General features: G+C 40.5%; 3 protein-coding genes across 4 annotated transcripts; 1 reads left to right on the top strand and 2 right to left on the bottom strand.

Moving 5' to 3' along the window:
• Positions 1-93: 93 nt before the first annotated feature.
• LOC117466075 (E3 ubiquitin-protein ligase RNF31-like) lies at positions 94-16386 on the bottom strand. Of its 2 annotated transcripts, none has more exons than XM_034109215.2 (24): positions 16184-16386; positions 14186-14391; positions 13775-13921; positions 13498-13653; positions 13021-13077; positions 12547-12661; positions 10763-10924; positions 10518-10665; positions 9768-9919; positions 9302-9462; positions 8880-9122; positions 8366-8701; positions 7599-7784; positions 7305-7511; positions 6809-6982; positions 6254-6352; positions 5619-5708; positions 5373-5487; positions 4887-4999; positions 4403-4516; positions 3644-3692; positions 3198-3294; positions 1779-1941; positions 94-631 (listed from the first exon to the last, which is right to left on the bottom strand). In XM_034109215.2, exons 2-24 carry the CDS (start codon positions 14387-14389, stop codon positions 584-586), a joined length of 3336 nt encoding a protein of 1111 aa, XP_033965106.1. In that variant the 5' UTR covers positions 14390-14391; positions 16184-16386; the 3' UTR covers positions 94-583. The 2 variants fall into 2 exon arrangements, with proteins under 2 accessions (XP_033965106.1, XP_033965105.1); XM_034109214.2 differs by lacking the exon at positions 16184-16386 and adding an exon at positions 15953-16099.
• A 519-nt stretch (positions 16387-16905) lies between these two features.
• psme2 (proteasome activator subunit 2) lies at positions 16906-19821 on the top strand. The gene is made up of 11 exons (XM_034109249.2): positions 16906-17103; positions 17368-17400; positions 17482-17544; positions 17631-17717; positions 18255-18300; positions 18383-18480; positions 18583-18651; positions 18734-18801; positions 18928-18982; positions 19339-19425; positions 19495-19821. Exons 1-11 carry the CDS (start codon positions 17059-17061, stop codon positions 19573-19575), a joined length of 732 nt encoding a protein of 243 aa, XP_033965140.1. The 5' UTR covers positions 16906-17058; the 3' UTR covers positions 19576-19821.
• On the bottom strand, positions 19812-21452 carry lsm5 (LSM5 homolog, U6 small nuclear RNA and mRNA degradation associated). The gene is made up of 5 exons (XM_034109261.2): positions 21348-21452; positions 20502-20597; positions 20352-20379; positions 20191-20263; positions 19812-20075 (listed from the first exon to the last, which is right to left on the bottom strand). Exons 1-5 carry the CDS (start codon positions 21397-21399, stop codon positions 20043-20045), a joined length of 282 nt encoding a protein of 93 aa, XP_033965152.1. The 5' UTR covers positions 21400-21452; the 3' UTR covers positions 19812-20042.
• Positions 21453-21643: the final 191 nt, after the last annotated feature.

Below are 21643 nucleotides of genomic sequence, written 5' to 3'. Positions count from 1 at the left end.
TAACTTGACTCAGGAATGTCAAACTAACCAACTAATTTGTTTATTGATTGTATTCTTTATATATGAAGAAGAAAGGAACAAAACAGACAGCAGAACATTTAATGTGTCTTTTATTAAAAGTATCAACATTCTTACTATTAATATATAATTTTGCACAATATTTTACATACATTTCCGAAAAGAGGCTCTTCTTTAAAGTGCAAAAGATAAATCGGCTAACTGTCATATTCATATAAGATCTTGTACCCTATCCTGCATATAATTCCTTTACATTTATAACATTTTTAAAAACTGTCTGATAAATTGAGATGAAAATCACCAAGAAACAAAATCTTCCTTTTGTCATGATTATCAACAGAGAAATACAGGTTTCATCTTCAAATGTGAGAGAAGGAACAGACAAAGGCTTCAGATAAGATAAAAGATCACAAACGAGAAACAGCTGTGCCCAATTAAATGTTCCTCATTTTGTTTTGTCACACGGACACTCCTATGAGTCACACATGTTTTCAGAGTGACTGTAAATGACTTAAAATCAGCCCGAGCTGCATCTTGTGGTTTGAGTGATTTGCTTTCCAGACATTTATTTGTTTCTTGGAACTTTTTCTCCAAGAGGGACCTCCATCAGTTTCTGTGTTGAAAACAAAGAAAAATAACAGATGCCAAGTTTTAAAACATAGAAAACATCATAGCCACTTCTTTGCAATACATATTTAACACGAATGCTTTCTTCTGTAGGAACCTTGAGAAGAGACGGGGAAAATAAAGCCCCGGCCACACTAGGACGATAACGCAAACGGACCGCAATCGTTATCAAAAATGTATTCCGTCCACACGCAACAGGCACCAGAAATGCGTCTGTTCACATGAGACCGCTCGAAAGCGCTGGAGACGCTGTAGTACATATGCCAGGCTGTAAATAGGCTTGTTTGAGACAAGCGAGACCGACGCAGACCTGCGCAGTTGCGATCAACGTCTTGCTAGTGCGTTGCATGATGGTTAGTCATTTTGTCCGACTTGCTCTGGAGGCTCGCCCACATGAGACTTTGAAATCTCACGGGAGAAAGACGCCCGCAGACTTGAGAGCGCGGCGAGTTGGCGCAGTTCCTCTCCACGGGCTGCGGAAGCTAAATGCTTGATGGGAAACGACTCGCTGGTATCTCGAGCTGAGCGCTCATTGGTGGTTTTTACCACGTGCTGCTGATGAAACTCTCCCATTGGCTCGGCAAAAGTTTGTTGTTGTTTTGTGTCAGTTTTACGTCGCCCCTTCCATTCACATTTGTCATCATTGTTCCACAATGTTTATCATCATGACATTAATATCTATATATGTTATACTATACTTGCACTGCTTACCGTTTTCATACTTATATATGAGCAGTCTGCCCTCTGCGCAGCCTGCGCGGCTTCCTCCAAGTTTACAGTAAAACAAACTGGTGGTGTGACCAATGGCCATTTACAATTAGGAATACTATTACTATTATTAGCATTAGTCTATATTTTGGTTGAAACTAAGCCAGAAAAAAAAAAAAATTGGTTATGGAGACTAACGAATAATCGAATAATCGCTGGCATCCCTAGGCTTAAGTCACCAAGATACTCAGCCACGTTTGAAACCAGGACTTTTTTTGCAACATGGGCTCAACAACGGAACCGCTGCGCTTCATCATCGAAGTGTGATGTAATGTTTTTAGTGTCTGCAGAACGTTCCTTCTTTTAAAATGTTCGATCTGGACCAATCCCCCCTACCTCTGTGGCAGGAGAAAGATGCCTCTCACCTTAATAAGTCGAGCCTGGTAGACATCGTCCTCGTTCTCTCCCTTCTGCTCGTCCACCTGGTATCTCTCACAGGCTCGAATGAGCTCCGGAGTATCGTAGAGCAGCGCGGGGTCCAGAGAGTGAGCGTTGATCAGACTCACCAGGTACTCCCTGTAGTGTCTCCTGTGGGAACAGACCTTTGGTTAAAGACTAAGTTAAGAAATGTGAAAGCAAAAAAGTAGTAAATGAAGTGCGTAAAAAATGTCGAACAATTTGAACAAAGTCATAGTATTTTATGTGGAGGCTTATATATTATAAGGCTCGTTATAGCATGTGTGACTCCTATGAGTCACACATGTTTTCAGAGTGACTGTAAATGACTTTGCAGATCATTAAAATCAGCCCGAGCTGCATCTTGTTGTTTGAGTGATGTTTGAGTATGTTGATAAAAAGGACAGAAACAACATATACTAAAACCCGAGGTGACAGGGCTGTCAGTAGGCGCGTTCACACTGCAGTACTTTTCCCACTTTAGTTAATCAGAACTCTTTAGTTCTCATGAACTAAGTACAGATCGCGTTCACACCGGAATAAGTCCCTGGGGGTGGATTAGGCAAATGACGACGCTGACGTCACTTCGTCTTCTTCTGCTTTGGGTATACTGGCAGGCCGCAAACAACTTCACGGCGTATACTGCCGCCCAAAGTCCCCGGCTGGAAGTCCCCGGAGTTGGGGAAAAACGGAAAAGGGGGTAAAAAGGTTCTCATGAACTAATTTTAATTCCGGCTCTTTTTGGTGTGAACGCGACATTTCGGAACTATATCGGAACTAAAGTGGGAAAAGTACTGCGGTGTGAACGCGCCTAGTGTTGCAGCTCCCAGACTGTGGAACAGCCTCCCAGTACATATCCGGACTGCGGAGTCTATTTTTTAAATCTCTGCTAAAAACGTTTAATACTAGTTGAATATTCCATTGTGTTATTTAATATTGTAGTTATTGCCTGTACAGCACTTTGGTCAACTGAAGGTTGTTTTAAATGTGCTATATAAATAAAGATTGATTGAGATTGAGATATACTTTGTCGAATTATTTTTCATAGTATAGCATGTCAAAAAAAAAAGACAAAATAACATCATATTTCATGTCGAAATAAGGCACTGTATAGTGTGTCGAAACCAGGTGTAGTATAGTATGTCGTTAAAAATGACAGAAATTACATAAAATACTATGTCGAAATTTAAAAAAAAAAGTCATAGTATGTGGAAATATTTGAATGTTGTCCAATGTGTTAATTTGAACAAACTAGTTTAAGGTTCATTCAAATCAATTACCTTTTCGGTTACAATACCACATCGTTTAGTAATATTATTTTAAATGGTTAAAGTAGTTGGTGCAGCGAACAACCAGACAGTTTGTGAAGCAGCGCTCCAAGCACTCACTCGCAGAGTCCGGCCTGTCCCGGCTGAGTCTGGTGTCCACACGGGGAATCAATCGGCTGCCCTGCTTCATCCTTCTGCTCCATCACACCACACACATCTGGGTGGCAGAGGAGAAGCAAAGGCAACATATTATACATTCATTCAAACAAAAAGGAGCTTTGCAGAGGAGAAGCAAAGGCAACATATTATACATTCATTCAAACAAAAAGGAGCTTTGCCGAGGAGAAGCAAAGGCAACATAGTATACATTCATTCAAACAAAAAGGAGCTTTTCAGAGGAGGCACACAATTAAAAAGGAGGCAAAACATTTACTTTAAAAGGGAACGACTTGGAGATTAACATGTTTATTTTATTGTTAAAGCATTGTAGAAAAGTGGCTCAAGGAAACCTTTGTCTCAGAAATAGATTTGGGTGAAAGTAAAGGTAGACAATAGACACGTTTTACCAGTTTGTGCTCCATTAGAGGGATCTGTGTTGAACTCCACAGCGCGCTTCTGAGGAACGAAAAGGCAAACAAACATCCTTTTAACATTCAATACAACAACAGCTGGTCATTTATTTATTAAAACAGGAGGAGCATTATTGTTGAGTTTTTTCCATCTTTGTTTTGCATCAATGTAATGTTCAGTGTTTCCCACAGAATTTGATTCTATTTGTGGGGGCGCCGCACCGCACCCCCCCCGGCAAGAAAAGTCAAAGGCCCCTTAACCTATTCGGGCGGCCCACGCATTCACCCCCCCTCAAATAAGAAAATAAATGGGAGTTCATGGCTACTGTAGCAGACAACGTTCTTGTTGCTCTGTGTTGCGTTGTTAATGAGTGAGACACACCGGAGCTGAGGATCTGTGGGGTTTATTCTCCCAAAAATATAATTTACAATTTACAATGTAGGCATTTAGCAGCAGACGCCTTATTCCAAAGCGACTTACAACGACCAATTACAGGGACATTCTGGAGTAACTGAGGGCTAAGTGCCTTACTCAAGGGCACACTAGTAGTGGTGTTCCAGGCGGGATTTGAACTCGCAACCTTCCGATCATCATCCCACCTCACTATCTATTAGACCACCAAAATACAAATATTTATAATTATTTATTTTTGTATGAGAACCACAAATAAATCAATGTATGGAAAACACTGATGTTGTATTTTCAAAGATGTTGTGGTTGATATTATATTTTGTGACAAAAGCCAGTATGTGTACCTGCAGCAGGGCCTGCAGTCGGGGGGGTTCCCAGTCTCTGAGGTAGAACAGACAGTCCCGGGGGTGATGAGCATGCAGGCAGTTGTAATTGCAACGGGGCGTTTTACAAATGGTCTGCAAGAGAATTACAACAAAAAATACAGGAGCATGTTTTGATGCTGTCAAAAAGGTTCCAGTCCTTCCAAGAGAAAAACAAATTGAAACAGATTGCCAGATAAAAAACTACTGAGAGACTAGCAGATGTTTAACATCTTGTACAAAAATGAAGACACAACTAAGCATGCAACTAAAGACATGACCGAGAACAGACAACACTTAACAGTTTCTGACCTCATTGCTGCACCAAACAATACGTCTAAAAAGTGTCTCTAAAAATGTAGATATTGCCTTTTTCAAGTCTAATTATTTCTGATATTTTTAAGCACATAAATCAATTAGGAGTCTGTTCAAACTTGAATGAAGACGTGTCTCTTGAGAAGCTCACCTTGTGGTAGGGGTTGTTGCAGCCGCTGCAGAACTGGTACCTGCACTGGGAGCAGCTGAAGTGCATGCAGCCGCCTCTGGTCAGAGCGTACTGGAACTTGCATTGAGGACAGGCTGCGAGAAAACACCACATACTGTCAATGTATGTATTCCAAAAAGTGGTGAGGTGTCATGTAACAAAGTACATTATCAAGTTGTTTTACTTATATACAGATTTAAGGTAATTGAGACTTTTTGTGCCACTTTCTACTCCACTTGAATTCAACAGAAAACTAAATCAGAATAATGGATACAAACTGCTGTATGGCTTTTTGTAAGTACACGCCTTTTAAATATACATTTAGTCCTTAATTAACCTGTTCAAGGAGTGTTAGTGGCTAGATTTGTGTGTCAACCACCCATAAAGGACATCCATGAGTGTGGTGGTTGGAGTTGATGTATAAACAAAGGTCAGGTGGTTATGTGGTGAGTCTGTGTGTGTGCTCACTGATGCCGTTGTCCCTCAGGAACCCGGCCAGGCCCTGCCTCTGGTACTCGGGGTCATTGTCCCTCTTCCACTGCTGGAACTGCTCACAGGACAGATCCTGGTGCTGGGGCTCCCACTGACAGCAGAGAAAACAGAGCCTTCATGAGAGAGCGCCTCCTCCAAGTCAGTCCACGTTTCAAGGCTGAATTCCTAAACACTATGAAGCTAGACGGGAAGACGAATGGTTCCACACTCAGTTATACTCACAGCTTTCTTGCAGCGAGCGCACAGACTCTTGTTGCAATGAGGGCAGGTGACCTTCAGCTGGTCTCCATCATTGATAAACCCAGAGATGCACTGAGGAGGCAGAACACATATTTACACCTCCTCCTTTAGTGTACATACGCATGATTTAGTGTCCTTTTATGTACGTTATTATACTCTTATCAATTACAATCTCTTTTTGAGATGAATGCATTTTTATGGATCAAACTTGTTCAATGAAGATATGTAAAATAATAATTGAGTGTTTCATTTGTTTGTGAGGACAAAAACTAATTAAATTATCAGAAGGAAAAATTCCCTCAGTGAGCTTTGCTTTTTATTTCATGTAGGATCCCTCTTAGTTGATATCCTTATAGTAGTAAATGCTTACTACACTTTTTTACTTAAACTAATTTCCTGCACCATTGACATTGAATTGTATGTTCCCCTAACTTTTATCTCCATTTCAAATCACAGTGTGACTAAAACTACTCTGAGCTCCGGCGGTCCAACAGAGCTAAAAATAGAACAACTCATTAAAAGGCAAATCTGTACGCGAAGCATGCAAAGTACAGGTGGACGAGGGAGTCGGACTGACGGCTGGTAACAGGGAGAACACCAGATCGTGATGAACTCACATGACAGCACCAGAGGAACTTTGGGTCTTTCATCAGCGCGTGCTCAGTCAGCTTTTTATGGAACATATCGTACACGCCTGGCTCAAGGCAGCCCCGCAGCTGGGAAAACAAAACATCAAAAACTTTCAACAATTAGCAATAGCATACATCTCAGAACCAATTGACTAGTCGACTACTTCCCTACTGTCCCTATTACTTCCCCCAGTGTTTCCCCTTTATATCCTGTAGGGTAGATTCCTCTATAGAGAATGCTAAATATTCTCAACGATCATCCAATGTTTGTAGCTTTGTGAGAACTTAAACAGCCCTGTTTTCAGCGTCCGAGAGGTTTTAAATAGTTAAGCTGATATTTGTTATCAACGTACCGTCACTGCTGTATTTCATGTATATACTGTATGTTAAAATCATGGTTAAATCACGAGTTATTTTTACATAATATAGAGAGGATTCATAATTAATAATGAATCCTCTTTAGAAGATACATCTTAAAGGGAGACAGTTTTGAAACCTGAAGTGAAGCGGCCAAACAGGACTCTTGTTTCTCTCGCCTGGTACCTGTATGTCCAGTGTGGAAAAGTAACTGTCCAGCTGTTCGGGGTCGTTGATGTCTGGCTCGCTGCAGATGGGACACACCATGTCTCTGATGTGTTTGTCTCTCACGGTGATGTTGAAGTAGGACCCGAAGCATTCGTGGCACACGGAGCACTGACAGGAAGTCAGGGACTGCATCTGGAACACAGTGAGAAGAAGAAGAAATAAGTAGCTGACGATTATGGAAAATGCTAAATAAAATAACTTGAATATATTCCTGGAAAAGACTAATTTGTTTCTTTCTTTTAGCTCTATTATTGCTTCACCATGCCATTCAGTGTTTTGGTCCATTTATGATTTAAATTAGAAAAATTCATGTATTTAAAGAAGTTGACAAGATAAATATAATTGAATAAAATGCAATGTGCTGTATAAGCGTCTTAGTTTGAGTTTTGATTCCCCACAGTCCGCACTGTTACACTGTGTCTGAAACGCTGTGGTGTAACCTCTCGACCCTCACCTTGCTGCGGGGGAAGCTGCTCAGACAGCAGGGGCATTCGTTCTTGAGGACACGCCTGATGAAGTCCTTGTCTTGGGACTCCTTCACGGCCTGCACCACGTCCTCCAGAGTGTAGGTGGCGTCGGGCTCCTGCAGCAGCGAGAGGACCAGCTCGCAGCGCCCCCAGCTGGGCAGCTCGTACAGCGCCAGCAGACGCCTGCACATCCTCTGCGGAGAGATTCAATAGCATGACATGAAGACACGTGATTTACTGGAAATGCTCACTGAATGCCCTCAGGTGTTTTGCAGCCTAACCTGTTTGTCCGGGTCTGAAGGATCTATAGGCGGCTCGGCCTGGTTGGCCCAGATTCGCTGGTGGAAAGGCTCCAGCAGGGGGCGCTGCAGCAGAGACAGAGCCCCCTTCACCTCTCCTCCACTCAGCCGCAGGGCCTCCTCACACTGCAGCGCGTCTCTGAAGCCCAGAGAGTGCAGCTCCTTCATCTGTAACACGCAGAGAGAAAATCTGATTCATTTCATATGAACGTGATCTTTTTCTCTCTCCAGGAGACAAGCTTTGTGTCTCCCAAAAGAGATTTAAAGTTTGCTGGTTAAGGAGGGTTTCACAACACAACACAGACCGCCTTTGTTCTGTGTTATCGTTCAAGGTCATAAAACCAGGAGAGGCGTCCGGTCTTCTCAAGCTTTTTATTTGACCTCTTTGCAGTCACTGAGTATTGTTGTTTCATGACTGTAGCCAAACATAAATGATGGTTGTTACTAAGGAGACGATATTCAATGATGTTCTTACATCCTACAGGAGATCTAAAAAGGAGCAATAACCAGCAAGCTGCCGGTCAAATCCAGTTATGTTATCAGTTCCAGATTTCATTAAACATAGGATATTAATCATTTGTTTAATAAGGGCATAGGGGTCTTGTATTTCTGCTTGTGTTTTAAAAGCATGTGATAAAGAAGGAAAAAGTACAGAAAAGTTACAAATGACAGCTTAAACGTATCATCCTCCAGCAGGAACACACCTTTTGAATATACTATGTCTAAGCAGTCATTTTTAATATTCCCACCTTGGCTCGCCTGTCTCTCAGCAGCTGTCTCACAGCCTTGTCTATGTCTCCTCCTGAAGACAGCCAGGCCAGCTTGGCCTCGGCTCTGGACAGCTTCACACCTTCTCCTGCGACGCTCTGCCCGCCGTGCTCCTCCTGCTCCTCCTCCTCCTCCTCCTCCTCCTCACCCACTTTCTTCTCCGCGGGTTGCTGAACGGAAGCAGCCATGGCGCAGATTTGGTCCAGCAGGTGAGGCAGCTCTGACGTCAGCCAATCACAGGGGTTGGTGTTGCTGCCGCCACACAGGCCGATGGCTGCGTACACCTCCTCAGCACTGATGTCGCGCTTTTCTGCTTCCTACCAAGGAGAAACAGGGCGAATCTGGTAGTTTTATTTAATCCCTGCAAATAATTTCAATACTGAAGGCGAGGATTTGCTGCTTTTCCCTGTTTTAATATATAGAGTAGACTAAATATCTTTGGGGCTTTGGACAGTTTTTGGGGGGGAAATGGGAGATGTGTTTGTGTTGACATACTCTGATCTGCTGGAGGAGATAGAGGCCGTCGTCTCTCATCATCTTCTGTCTTTTGACATCCAGGTTGACATCCAGGTTGACTCTGGGCTTGGGTTGAGGCTTTACTCCCACCGTGGGTTTTTCTTTGGGGCTGGACGCAGCCGGCTGGGCTGAGTCTTTACCTGACAGGTTGCACATCTCACACACCACCACGGGATGTGTGTTGACGTAGGTGCAGAACTCGCACATCCACTGTGAAACAGACTGAAAAAAAGACAGAGTAGAAACAATTTGTGAACAAAACATTGAACAGCACATTGTCGTATCTTCCCCTTTCTAATTTAAGGAACGGATGTTAAAGAGCAACCCAAACAACATGCTGATGTCTTCAAATGTAAAAATGAAGAGTTGAATCAAGCGTTATCAGCAGCAGTAAGACAAACCTTTGTCCCAGACTCGGACAGAGACCCTGGGCTGCCCAGAGATCCTAGGCTGGACAGAAGTGAGGCGAGAGGCGGGCGAGTGGCCAGACGGGGGCGCTCACACACCTCACACAGGATGCTGCTGCCCTGATTCACAACTGTGCAGCTCTTACACTTCCAATCTGAGGGGTGAGAAGACACAGCTCAACCATACTGTAACACATGAAGTGACTTTGTTTCCTTGAGGGAATTGTGTTCTTATCCCTTCATTTTTCAGGGTTTTATTAATGCTTATTGCACATGTAAAATACACTCTTTCAAATATGCTGTGATAAAAGTATTTAGCACAGCCAACAAATGGTGCTAAACTGTCCTGCAAAACTCAAGACTTCTTCCAGCTTCACTGCCAAGTTTAACTTTGTGGTTTTGTTGTGAAAGGTGTAGTTTAAGTAACATGTATTTGTATTGCGTTATCTCTTGGTCTCACCTGTGCTGGGAGATGTAGGGACCAACATGGGGCTCTCTAGAGCGATGGATGCAGCTGTAGAGAGGCGTGGGCGCTCGCAGGTGGAGCAGAGCACGGCTCGCATCTCGTTCACTGTGGTGCAGTGAGCACACTCCCAAGGGGACAGAGAGGGACTGGAAGACAGTAAAGCAATACAATCACATTCAAGGTATAGTCAAGCTGCTTCTCCCCTTTCTTTTACAGCACGGCAACAGCATCATAAATCCTTCATTCACTTCATTTTGCATGGGCACAAAGTGTTAGAAACACACAAACCTAAATAAAGGATACAACTGAGGAAGTGGCAAACCATCATTAGATAAAAATAAAAACACAATAGTATGATATAAAAGTTAAATATATAGTTTTCACTCAGATCGAACTAATTGGAAGTAAAATAGTGGACAATACATCTTCGGAAGTTACTCTTCATATCTATATGAGTTTTCTGGAGCATATTATGTTTTTGCATATATCTTTTTGCTAATGCTAGGAATTAAGTTGCTTAAAGGTTTGAGTGCTGAGATTGAAGTCTTCCCACCTCTAGCAGTGAGAGTATTTACCATTGGGGGGAGATCATATTCACAGAACAGCAGCTATCTTGAATGGATGCTCAAAAATATTAAGGAAAGTACAAAAGAATAGTAAAAAATCTAACCTGTGACCTTAAATCTTGGTACACGTTTGCCAAATAAAGAAGTGACTGTGAAATAAAGTTCCTGTTCTCCTCACCTGGATGTTTTAGATGCTGTAATAATACTTCTGTGATGTCCTATGCGGTCGGGGTGAGAGTGGAACAGCTTGTCACAGTTCTCACACAGCCTCTGGTCGCAGGTGGAGCACGCAGCGTGAGCAGAAGACCCACAGATGGTGCAGGCCTCTACAGCCAATCAGGAAACGAATGACAAAAACATAGCTGTCAACAAAAACAAAACAATGCTGTATTACTTATTTAAAAAGGTTGTAATCTGGCTTACCCTGTCTGGTTTTCTGTATTTTGTCTCTCTTGTGATTGGCTCTGGAAGGGTGGCGGTGAAAGAGGCCATCGCACGCATCGCAGAAAGATTGATTGTCACAAGACGGGCAAAACAGAGTTGTTGTGGCACCACACAGGTTACAGTTACTCGCTGGAGTAGAGCCTGAAAGAAATTAAATGTTTAGGTATAGATGATGAACAAGAGGCATGTTTAGTGCACAATACATGCAATCAGAGACTGAACAGGGTGTCCGCGGGGTCTTAAAATGTATTAAAAGTTGATAAATCTATTTAGCGAAAATTAAGGCTATTAAAAAGTATTAAAGGGCATTTTCCAAGGTATTACATTTTGTAGCTTGTTTTCAATAAGTATATGAATTGTCCAAAGAGGTTGTGTTCCACAGTCTGCCTGAATGTAGTCATTGCGTAGGTGTGTAGTGTGATTCTGTGTAGTTTATTTATGGCATCCCGTTGGGTTTGAGGTCATCTCACAGATTGATAGCGCGCGAAGGTCCGTTTGCGCCGGTTGTTAAACAACATCGTTATGGGGAAATGCAAGTTTGCGTCCAAATGGTTGGAAGGACAATCGATACTGTATATACAGGGTTCTTACGGTCATTAAAAACCCTGGAAAAGTCATGGAAATTCAAAAAGCTAATTCCAGGCCCTGGAAAAGTCATGGAAAACAATATTTTTCCCAAAGTTTTGGAAAAGTCATGGAGATTTAACTAAAGTTGAATCAAATATAATTGATTTTTTATCTAATCGCCGAAATAGTAATACTATAATGATAATAAATACTGTATCGTATAGTAATGAAACGTAAAATGGCATTTAACTGACGAGGTGTTTTGCTGCTGAGAGATTTGAGTTGCTTTAGCGTAGAAGCTAGTAAGCCTACTTGATTTGTTTTAGATAGGCACAATGTTTCATATGCAGACCTTATTTTCCTGTTCCATGTTAAAATAAACCATTTTCAGTGGTACCGCTGAGAGAGAGTACTTTTTTTAATCATGAAAAATGATGTAAAGGTCATGGAGAAGTCATGGAAAATCATTGGTGAAAAAGTGAATGAACCCTGCATATAGTAAATGTGAGGTAAAGTGTGTCGCCGGTGTAACCGGTTAGAACTCGAAGTGCCGATGAGGTCTTAAAATGTATGGAAAGGGTCTTAAAAAGGTACTACATGTGACTTCAGGATTCCTGCATATACCCTGCTGAATCAAAATGGATGCCGTTAACGAAGGCTAAATATGTCACACATTCACTAGAGAACTGTATTATATCATCACTTACTGTTCGGAGACTCAGTCATTGGTACATGTTCATTTATAAAGCCATGCTGGGTAAGCTACCACCTTACATCTGCTCACTGACATCACAGAGAGTCGCAAGTAGCTATTGCCTAAGACCAGGATGTGTTTGTATTACATGTACCAAGTGCTAGGGCTGTTTTAGGCACAACAACTTGTATGTGCGCAGCTCCTCTAGCTTGGAACACTCTGCAAAACATATTGAAAATGAGCATTTTGGTTCCCCTGCATCATTTTAAAGCACAGATTGATGAATTGATATTTGATACTCCTGGTAACCGTCTTTGTGAATACGTTTGTAAATTGTACCCCTGTCATTATGTTGTATGTGTGCTTTTTGTTTTCGGTTACATGTGTAACCAATGCGCGGCAGGTCTCCCTTGTAAAAGAGATCGCTGATCAAACATGTGTTTTTGTCTCTCTGAAAAACGAAAAAGGTCGACTTGGAGGATATGTGGTGGTGGCCGCTCACCTGTTGATGGTGTCGGAGGTTGTGCTACGAGGACTGGAGTGGGTTTGAGAGGAAGAGCCAGAACCGGCTGCTCCTCTGCAGGCGGGATCACCACAGCATCGTTCACCAGATTATCCTGAAGACAGCATCACATTCATGCAACAGACAAAAGACAAATATAGTGAATAAAGATTTGAGCTAAATATGTCAAATGACTTGCATTTTTTGTATTATTAAATATACACTTTATACTAAGACATTGTTAAGTGTTACTTTTTTAATATTTAATTAATGTTCTCTTCATGATCGTGTATACATGTGCACAAAATAATACACAGCTCATTTCTGGAAACAATTTATCTGTTTATAGTTTCTGTAACTAGAATAAATACTTAAGTATACAAAAATGTGTCAATCCAAAAGTTATAGAATTTTAAAAATGCTAATAGATTAAACAGATTAAAATGTAAAGCAACAGGAAATGTTTGTACAGACCTGCTGGATGATGAATGGGATGATATCTTTGAAGTGTTCTATGTGAGGATGTGTGCCCTAAACAAACATAAATAAAAGACATGGAAAACAATGAAATCTCACACACACACACACACACACACACACACACACACACACACACACACACACACACACACACACACACACACACACACACACACACACACACAACACACACACACACACACACACACACACACACACACACACACACACACACACACACACACACACACACACACACACACACACACACACACACACACACACACACACACACACACACACACACACACACACACACACACACACACACACACACACACACACACACACACACACACACACACACACACACACACACACACACACACACACACACACACACACACACACACACACACACACACACACACACCAAGGTATTCAAATGACTGCTTTCAAACAAATGCCAACCTTTATGACCATGTCCACCTCTGTGCGTAAGGTCATGACCTCCAGCGTCACCGAAGCAACTTTAGCCGTGTCTGGTCCATCGACTTCATCTGGGAAACTGAGGCCGTCGATCTGCTGGTTGGTGTAACCGTAGAGAAACAAGATTCTCCGGCCTCCCTGTGGAAGAAAATGAGGATTGAAATATATATATATATTATATATATCAGGTTTTGATATATATAAAATATTGCACTTCACAACAGTTTCTTTAGATTTGATCAATGTATGTTTTGCTCACTTTAACGGCATCCACAGTGGTTCTGAAGACAGGGTTGTTGTGCTTGACGCTCCTCCAGTATTTGGGCCTAGCAGGACTGGTCAGATTACAGCCGTACTTCTCCAGGATACTGAAGGCCTTGATCAGTCTACTCAAGGACTCCAGAACCTGAAAAAGAGGCAAAATGAATGAGAGTAATGTCATACTATACCTACAAAACAGTCAAGTTGAGTGATTCTCTTTCTACTATGAGGTGATGTGAATGCAGTTGAGTTCATTTCAGTTCATAAAAACAAATGAGCAGTCTAGAGTTTGATTACAAATATTGTGGATAGTCACAGCTAAATACTTGTATGATATCAGCTTTTGTATATTTAGGGTTTGTCAGGAAATGTCTATCCAAGCAGCACCACCAGATAGAGAAATGTTTACCTCCTGTTTGTTGCGGCACGCTGTGTTCTCCTTCAAGATGGCCTCCACTCCGATGTGACGGTACTTCTCTGACAGAGGCAGGGCGATGGTGGCCATGGTTTGGACCTCCGCCTTCACATCCTGGGCCACACCTGAGGCGGAGAGGAGGGACTGGGATCTGATCCTGACCTCGTCCATCTGGACCGATGCAGGACCACCGCTCATCGCTGTTAGAGAGGGAAGTAGATATATTTAGTGTTTAAATCAAAGCATGATCAGGGTTTCCCACACATAGACTATACTTGGCCGCCCAAGTATATTTCGCGACCCATTTAGGTTTTTTTTTTTTTTAATACTTTTTTCTTTTTATAATTTTTTTTGTATTCGTCCGTGACCACGACGCTATCTGCGATCGATTAACTTGTGGACAATGATCCCTTGCTCTCTTGCTCTGATCTCGCCTCCTTCTGGCCTGTTAAGTGGCCTGCCTCACACAGGGTGACTGGCTGTCCACATGATCTGGCCTGCTGACATGGCCACTGTCATACAGATCATAAATCAAAGCCCTTGATTGGTCTCTGTGTGTCATTCAAGCTCGGGATAACCTCAGCTCAGGTGAGGTAAAGGACTCTCTGAGTGTTTAGATAGTTAACTTAGTCTAAGTTCTCAGTGGGTCTCAAACGGTGTGGTCACCATTTATGTAAACACATATTTCCATTTGAGAGGGTAGTGATTGGTCTAATGCAGTGGTTCCCAACCTGTAAGGCAATACATGATTGTCACTAAAGCCTTGTCTCTACATTACAATAATAAAAAAAAGTACCCCTGGACCCCCTAGAGGATTTGAGGTCGACCCCCACTAAAAATCACATGGATAGGTAAATACATTTATAAATACATTTATTTTTTTAAATAGTAACCCATTTCCATATGTTCATGTGTGGGTAGTAGATTTAAACTATAGGGCTATCATTATGGGCCCTGCCTGTACCTGTTCGCTCTGCCATCGCGTGAAGGGTCTGCTAACAAGCGACCAACAGAAAGGTTAATGTTAATGTTGTTGCACATCACCTCAACCCCCCCCCCCCCCCCCAAGTATATTTCAGATCTGTGGGAAACACTGATGATTGTTACTCCTATGGGAGAATGTGCTGTGTTCTCTGTTGTACATTATGTGAGGAAGTTCTACTATTTTAACTGTAATGCATTAAGACAAATTGCATCTTGCAAAGACAAAATAAATCAACAGTTTATATTTAAAAATAAATATATTACATCTTTTAACTATACTGCATTTTTACAATAATAATACTACATGTATTCAGGTGCTCAAAGTCGCTTTACAGAGGTAGTAAAAGAGGACAACAAATACATATAGTAAAAGTCACATTAAAATCGAGCAATAAAACAACAATCACACATTAAAAGCCAGTTTGAAGAGGTGAGTTTTTGTAAGTGTTTTGAAGGTGGTGATATAGGTTTTATTGAGGTTGTACGTGCTTATTAACCTTTTGTTTCTTGTCATTGTTTTAATGGTAATTAGTTGTTATTCTTATACTTTATATAAAGCACTAGTAATTACCTATGTGGCTGATTTGTTTTTCAAAAATAAACTTGCCTTGGACAATTGGACGATAACGGACTGAGATTGGATATTTTGGCAGGTGTGAAATGTTAAATAAGTACAGGGTAAAATATCTTATGTAAAAGTCCACCATTTCTTTTATGAATACATTTTCACAGCAAAACAAATGTTAATATTTCATAAAGTGACTTTTAAAAACGCACCTTTAATCATGACAACTGTTGGAAAGCCCAGGCTCATCTTACTGTCACTCTAATGGACGTTAACCACATTTAAATCCATTAACTGGCAACACTGCTACTAATGTTTCTCCAGGGTATAATCATATTCAACACGGTTTAACGGTGTCAGTCAGGTGCTTTGAAGCTAGCAAGAAAAACAAGATAACAACAATTCACGTAAGTTGAAACCGAAAGTTTTTGTAACTCACAAACCTGCTCAATGTAGAAACCTTCGTCACGATTTTAGACGGTTATTCCCTGCTTCGGAGTGAACGTCGAAAGTATTTAAGTTTCCATTAATACAAATAAGCTCTTTAAAAACCCATGTTAGTGGTTAATATTTCACCTACACTGGGTTTGTTGTCTCTGGAGCTAATGCGGAAACTACAGTTGGACATTTTATGTTCCGGCTCCACTTCCTGTCCCGATTTTATTTTTTCAATATAAAAGCATAATTCCCACAATGTAACATGAATTTAAAAGTGGTCTTTAACCTTTTTTATTTGTTTCTGAACACTTGAATTAACCAGTTATGGTACAATTAGATTATAAGTGCTTTTCAGAATGTACTTAGGTAAAGGAGAGAAAGGTAGTGCAGCAAAGTACAATATGTGTAGATGTAGTAAAGTTGCCTATAGAACACCTATTTTGCACAATTGTTCTAATTTACATTGCACCTACCTACAACCCAAAATGTGCACATTCATAAAATAGCCAATACCATTGTATCTAAGCCATTTGTACATGTGTTACAAATCAATATTTAAATCCTATCACCTCGTGACTCACCAACACATTTATGGTATTTCTTGATATGTTATTGTCTCTCTAGAATCTACTTTTCTGTATTTGAATCACGTAAACTGAACTGAAAGGCTGAACATTTAGGTAACGTCCTACTTTCCGCGGAGGAGGGATACAGTGGGAGGCGCAAACTTCATCAACCGACATTAAATCGAAAGCAAACTTGAAGAGGAAATAGTAAAAAGTCTCACTTGAAGCCATATTGTCCTGCCGTGCACCTGTTCTCTCTGAGTTAATTTACGGACAGTATTTATTTGTCCTTACGGTAAAACGTCTGCTCAGTCATGCCGAAAGCGTGTTTGAAAATCAGCAGAGCGAATGCAGAGAAGGTGAGTTGATCTCGTGTTAATGCGCAGGTACGGTAGGCTACATGCGATAGCAGCTACTTGCTAAAATACTCTTTAAAAGACTGTTAACTGTAAGCAGATTGTTTCAAACATGTTAAAGAACAAAGTCAATTGTAGTCCACTCGGTGAAGCAGAGGAAAGTCCCCGAGTGAAAGAAAAACGAAAGTAAATCCAACCGTCTTGTGCAACATGAGTCAGCAGCTAAAATGACATGTTATTGACATAAATGTATTTCCTTTTCCATAGGTGGAGAACTTCCGCCAGTCCCTGTATCAGGAGGTTTGTTCAGTCCCACTTTATTCTTGTGTTTTTGTATTATGTTGCATATTTTGTAAGTGTTTTTCTCTTGTTGTTTTGCAGGCAGAGCTTTTGTTCTCCAACTACATCCCCATGAAGATTGCACAGCTGGATGCCTTGCAGAGGGTCAGCAACTTCAGATTTTCAACACACAAATCAAGGACCCTTCACCTGTTATTTCAGGTCTCAATTCATCCTTTGTGTGTTTTCAGGATGACGCTCTCAGTATCACAGACATGTCCTCTCTGAAGGCACCCCTGGACATCCCCATCCCAGACCCACCTTCCCCAGAGGAGGAGGTGAGGTCTCACACAGCTTCTAACATCATAACATACATTTACAAAAATACACCAACAGGGGTTCATTACTTTCCCTGAGATAACTTGGCTTGTTGATATCCTCACTTCTACCACTACTAGTTCTGTGCTGACTGTATAGGGCATGAACCAACCCGTAGAACTTAGCTTATGTTTATTTAATGTATCTGAAAGGAGTGAGTACATCCAAATTAGCAAAACCTGTCCAGTAACTGCAGTGTGATCAATTGTGAAACATTTAAATAATACAACTGGATTACAAGTCACACTTTGAAATGCCCCATTGTTTTTTATTTGTTTATCATCATTGACATATTTTATTCCACATTAGCTAGTTGTATGTTACTGTGTACACGCTACCTGTAACTAATTCCCACTTGGTAGGATTCATTAAATTGATTTAATTGTGTTTACTCTGCATCTAAATCAACAAGTGTAAAGATACACTTTCTCACATACACAGCGCATAAGATCTTGTGACACTTGTACATTTTTGACCATTAAAATGTCACCCCACAGGAAATGGAGACGGATAAGAATGAAGATGAGAAGAAAAAAAAGAAAGGTAAAGTGATATCTTTGTTTTGTGTTTGTCCAGAATATACATGACATGATAACAAGTCTAATTCCCCCTCCCTTTCCACCAGCTCCAAAATGTGGTTTGATCAATGGGAATGAGAAGATTATGACGCTTCTGGAGAGGGTGAAACCAGAGATCTTTGCTCTTAGAGAGACCATCCTCACTGTAAGTGAAGCACTCTCACTATGAAGTGTGTTGTGTAAAACAGAGTGATTTGAGATGGCACTTGTGATGGTGTTTATGTAACACTCTTCTTCTGTGTTACAGGTCACCTGCTGGATTCAGCACCTCATCCCACAAATCGAGGATGGAAATGACTTTGGGGTTGCAGTGCAGGTACGTTATGCATGTGCATCCTGGCCGTGTGTAGCTGCAACGTTTGGTCAGGTTTTGATTAATTATGTATTTCCCACTACAGGAGAAAATCTTGGAGAGAATCGCTGTAGTGAAGACCAAAGTCGACGGTTTTCAGACCAACATCAACAAGTAGTGTGACGTTCTCTTCACTACAAAATAAATATATAATTATTTTAGTATTTCTTAGATTAACAGCAGATATTCATGGGAACATTCCCGTCACTTACTAACCCCATTTCGTCTTGAATTATTTAGGTACTTTTCAGAGAGAGGAGATGCTGTAGGAAAGGCTTCCAAGGACACTCATGTGGTGAGTATAAACTTATCTTAAAGGGTGAATATCTGCATTTAACTTACTGTCAACTAATTCCTTTTAAAAGATAATAAAACAAACAGCCTCAAGTATTGTGTGTGTATCAAATACTGATATCATCTTCCTTTGTGATATCCATTATTAAAAACACTGTGGCATTGGGGGACATTACCACTGTAGGTTTTTTGACTCAATCCCACAAACTGTCCTGTAGACAAAAAAACACACAATTAAAAGCCCCACATTACGCTGAAAATAGTCCTACAAATGTCCTCCTGATTGTTTAATGAAACTCTTTAAAGCTTTGATAATATTACTGGAAATATCTTTAACATAACCTTCACTGCCTCTAGATGGACTACCGCAGGCTGGTCAGCGAGAAGGACGAGGACATGTACTCTGAGATCAAAGTGATTGTTCTCGACATTCGCGGCTTCTACGTAAGTTAAAACAGTTATTTATCACCATCGTGTCATCGAAGAAGCTATAACTGTCTCTGTTCACTGTAGGCCGAGCTTTACGACATCATCAACAAGAATCTGGAGAAGGTGACCAATCCAAAGGGAGAGGAGAAACCTTCCATGTACTGAGGCATGGTGGGGGGCGGGCGGGGCAGATACTACTATTCATGTGTTGCATTCACAAATAATCATCTCTGTTCATGTGTTGCATTCACAAATAATCATCTCTGTTCATTACTAAATGTTGCTTATTCTTCAAAACGGTAACAATACAAGTTTTATCTCTGATCTCTGATGACACTTTTTCGTACTGTAACTTGCACTAAAGTTGTACAACTACAAATACAAAAATGTAATAAAAGAAGTCTTTTTAAACTGATTTGCATTTATTTGTAAAAAGAAAAACAGTTTTGAGTGATTCATGATGCACTTCTGAATTCAACCTCTTTTTATAACAAATACTCAATTGAAATCTTACAAAAATATTTACCTTACTTAAGATCAAGAGGGAATGACTGACAAATAACAATATCAACTAAGGAACACAACGAGGGCAAGGCATAACTCCTCAGCCTTCATTGGTGATGACTCTCCTCTCATACTTCAGGACCTTCTCCTCCAGGTATGAGCTGCGAATCAAAGAAAATACAAGAATATTAAAGGTCTAAAAGGAAGGTGGAGTGTGTACGATACACCTGTTTGAGTATTAAGTGGAATAAATAGTCAAAACTGCAAGGTATTCACCATTGTGATGTTGTTGCCATTGAGGAGGATCTGGTCCAGTTTGGTTATCCTTCTTCCCTCCGGTGTGATTTCACTAAAACATGGATACAAATGTATGGATTAATTTAACGAACAGGTCCCTTAAAATGTGCTATCATGCAAAGAATAAAAAGTATACGTACAATTCTGTCACGTCTTCCAGGACCATGTCTAAAACACTGAGTTAAGAGCAAAACTGGGACATGATTCAGAGCAAACGGCAACATAGTGAAGACAATTTAACACAACATATGTTTTCTTTCAGAGTTAGATTGAAATCTGGAAAAGGATACTGACAAAGTCATCGAAACCAAGCAGGGTGCCGACGATTTCTTTGTCGGTTTTCATGACTATGTGAATTCGGGAACCAATACATTTGTCCACAAGCTCTGAAAGAATAAAAAACAAAGATATGTGAGAAATGCAAACCAATTTGTATTAGGCAGAAATGTTAGGTTAATTAACAGACAATTATTAGATTACCTTTTTAAATGCATTAATCATCAAACAGTTACCAAAATAGTTCCCAATGTATTTTCTTTGAATTGACCCACTGGTTAATTATTAATTGATTCATAATTTAACCTATACTAAACAATGTAATTAATGAAAAATCGTTAAACATTTTTTACACATTCTTCTTACGTTTTGTAGCAAATGTTTTATGCGTAAAGTGAATAAAGCTGGCAGATACATTTAGTGGAGGAAAAGTAGTGGATGGAACCGAAAGGCTTCAAGGTAACTACCAATTAAACAAAAAGTAGTATCAAATGTTATGGTACTCAAGTTAATGTATTTGGTTTCATTTCACTATTTAAAAATGTGTCTGGTTTTTAAAGCAATACATTTCTATCCGAAAACCTTTCAGTACATTATGGACATGTTGTGAAAGTCATACAACTATCTAAGACCATCAATCTGTACTGTTAGCAAAGACAGCTAATGTTTTAATAACGACTATCATGCGTTTTCACCGCAGCTGGAAGCATGATGCTAACGTTACCTAGCTAACCAAACATATCTCATATCTGAACCTTCGCTTCTAGTCGACACACCGCACTCTGCCTTTTATTATTGCTTTGTAATTGACAGGCAACTATTTAAAGACAGAACGGGAACAATATTTAAAATGTACAAACCAAGTGGGAGCAACTGGGACGGATTTGTTGCTGGAGTAGCCGCCATGTTCATTCAGAATGAGCACCAGTCAGAACCAATGGAAAGAAGAAAGTCAGTGGACAGGCAAAAGCAATCGATCTAATTTAATTATGTAATTCCACACGATAGCGCGTGAGTTCATGGCGTAATTATTTTTACTTTGACAAGATAAGTCCCCACCTCATCTCTGTAGTGTTGAAATACAAGTACGCTATTTATTCATAATGTATCGTGTTAGTCGTTGTTGATTTATTCATGTATTATAAACGTATGTACA

This window comes from Pseudochaenichthys georgianus, chromosome 20, assembly GCF_902827115.2.
Source record: "Pseudochaenichthys georgianus chromosome 20, fPseGeo1.2, whole genome shotgun sequence".
Classification (NCBI taxonomy): Eukaryota; Metazoa; Chordata; class Actinopteri; order Perciformes; family Channichthyidae; genus Pseudochaenichthys; species Pseudochaenichthys georgianus.
This window is presented reverse-complemented; position numbering and strand designations above follow the sequence as displayed.

What these genes read in the sequence shown, in the direction of transcription:
- LOC117466075 (XM_034109214.2), bottom strand. Translation starts at nt 15,989, where the DNA reads ATGAGCCTGGGCTTTCCAACAGTTGTCATGATTAAAG. An exon ending in ACCTCCGACACCATCAACAG is followed by an intron (nt 10,925 to 12,546) that starts GTGAGCGGCCAC and finishes AATTTCTTTCAG; the next exon opens with GCTCTACTCCAGCGAGTAAC. An exon ending in CCTGAGGGACAACGGCATCA is followed by an intron (nt 5,000 to 5,372) that starts GTGAGCACACAC and finishes GTTTTCTCGCAG; the next exon opens with CCTGTCCTCAATGCAAGTTC.
- psme2 (XM_034109249.2), top strand. Translation starts at nt 17,059, where the DNA reads ATGCCGAAAGCGTGTTTGAAAATCAGCAGAGCGAATGCAGAGAAG. An exon ending in ACTTTGGGGTTGCAGTGCAG is followed by an intron (nt 18,652 to 18,733) that starts GTACGTTATGCA and finishes TTCCCACTACAG; the next exon opens with GAGAAAATCTTGGAGAGAAT. An exon ending in TTTCAGACCAACATCAACAA is followed by an intron (nt 18,802 to 18,927) that starts GTAGTGTGACGT and finishes TGAATTATTTAG; the next exon opens with GTACTTTTCAGAGAGAGGAG.
- lsm5 (XM_034109261.2), bottom strand. Translation starts at nt 21,399, where the DNA reads ATGAACATGGCGGCTACTCCAGCAACAAATCCGTCCCAGTTGCTCCCA. An exon ending in GTCCCAGTTGCTCCCACTTG is followed by an intron (nt 20,598 to 21,347) that starts GTTTGTACATTT and finishes TTATTCTTTCAG; the next exon opens with AGCTTGTGGACAAATGTATT. An exon ending in ATGGCAACAACATCACAATG is followed by an intron (nt 20,076 to 20,190) that starts GTGAATACCTTG and finishes TTTGATTCGCAG; the next exon opens with CTCATACCTGGAGGAGAAGG.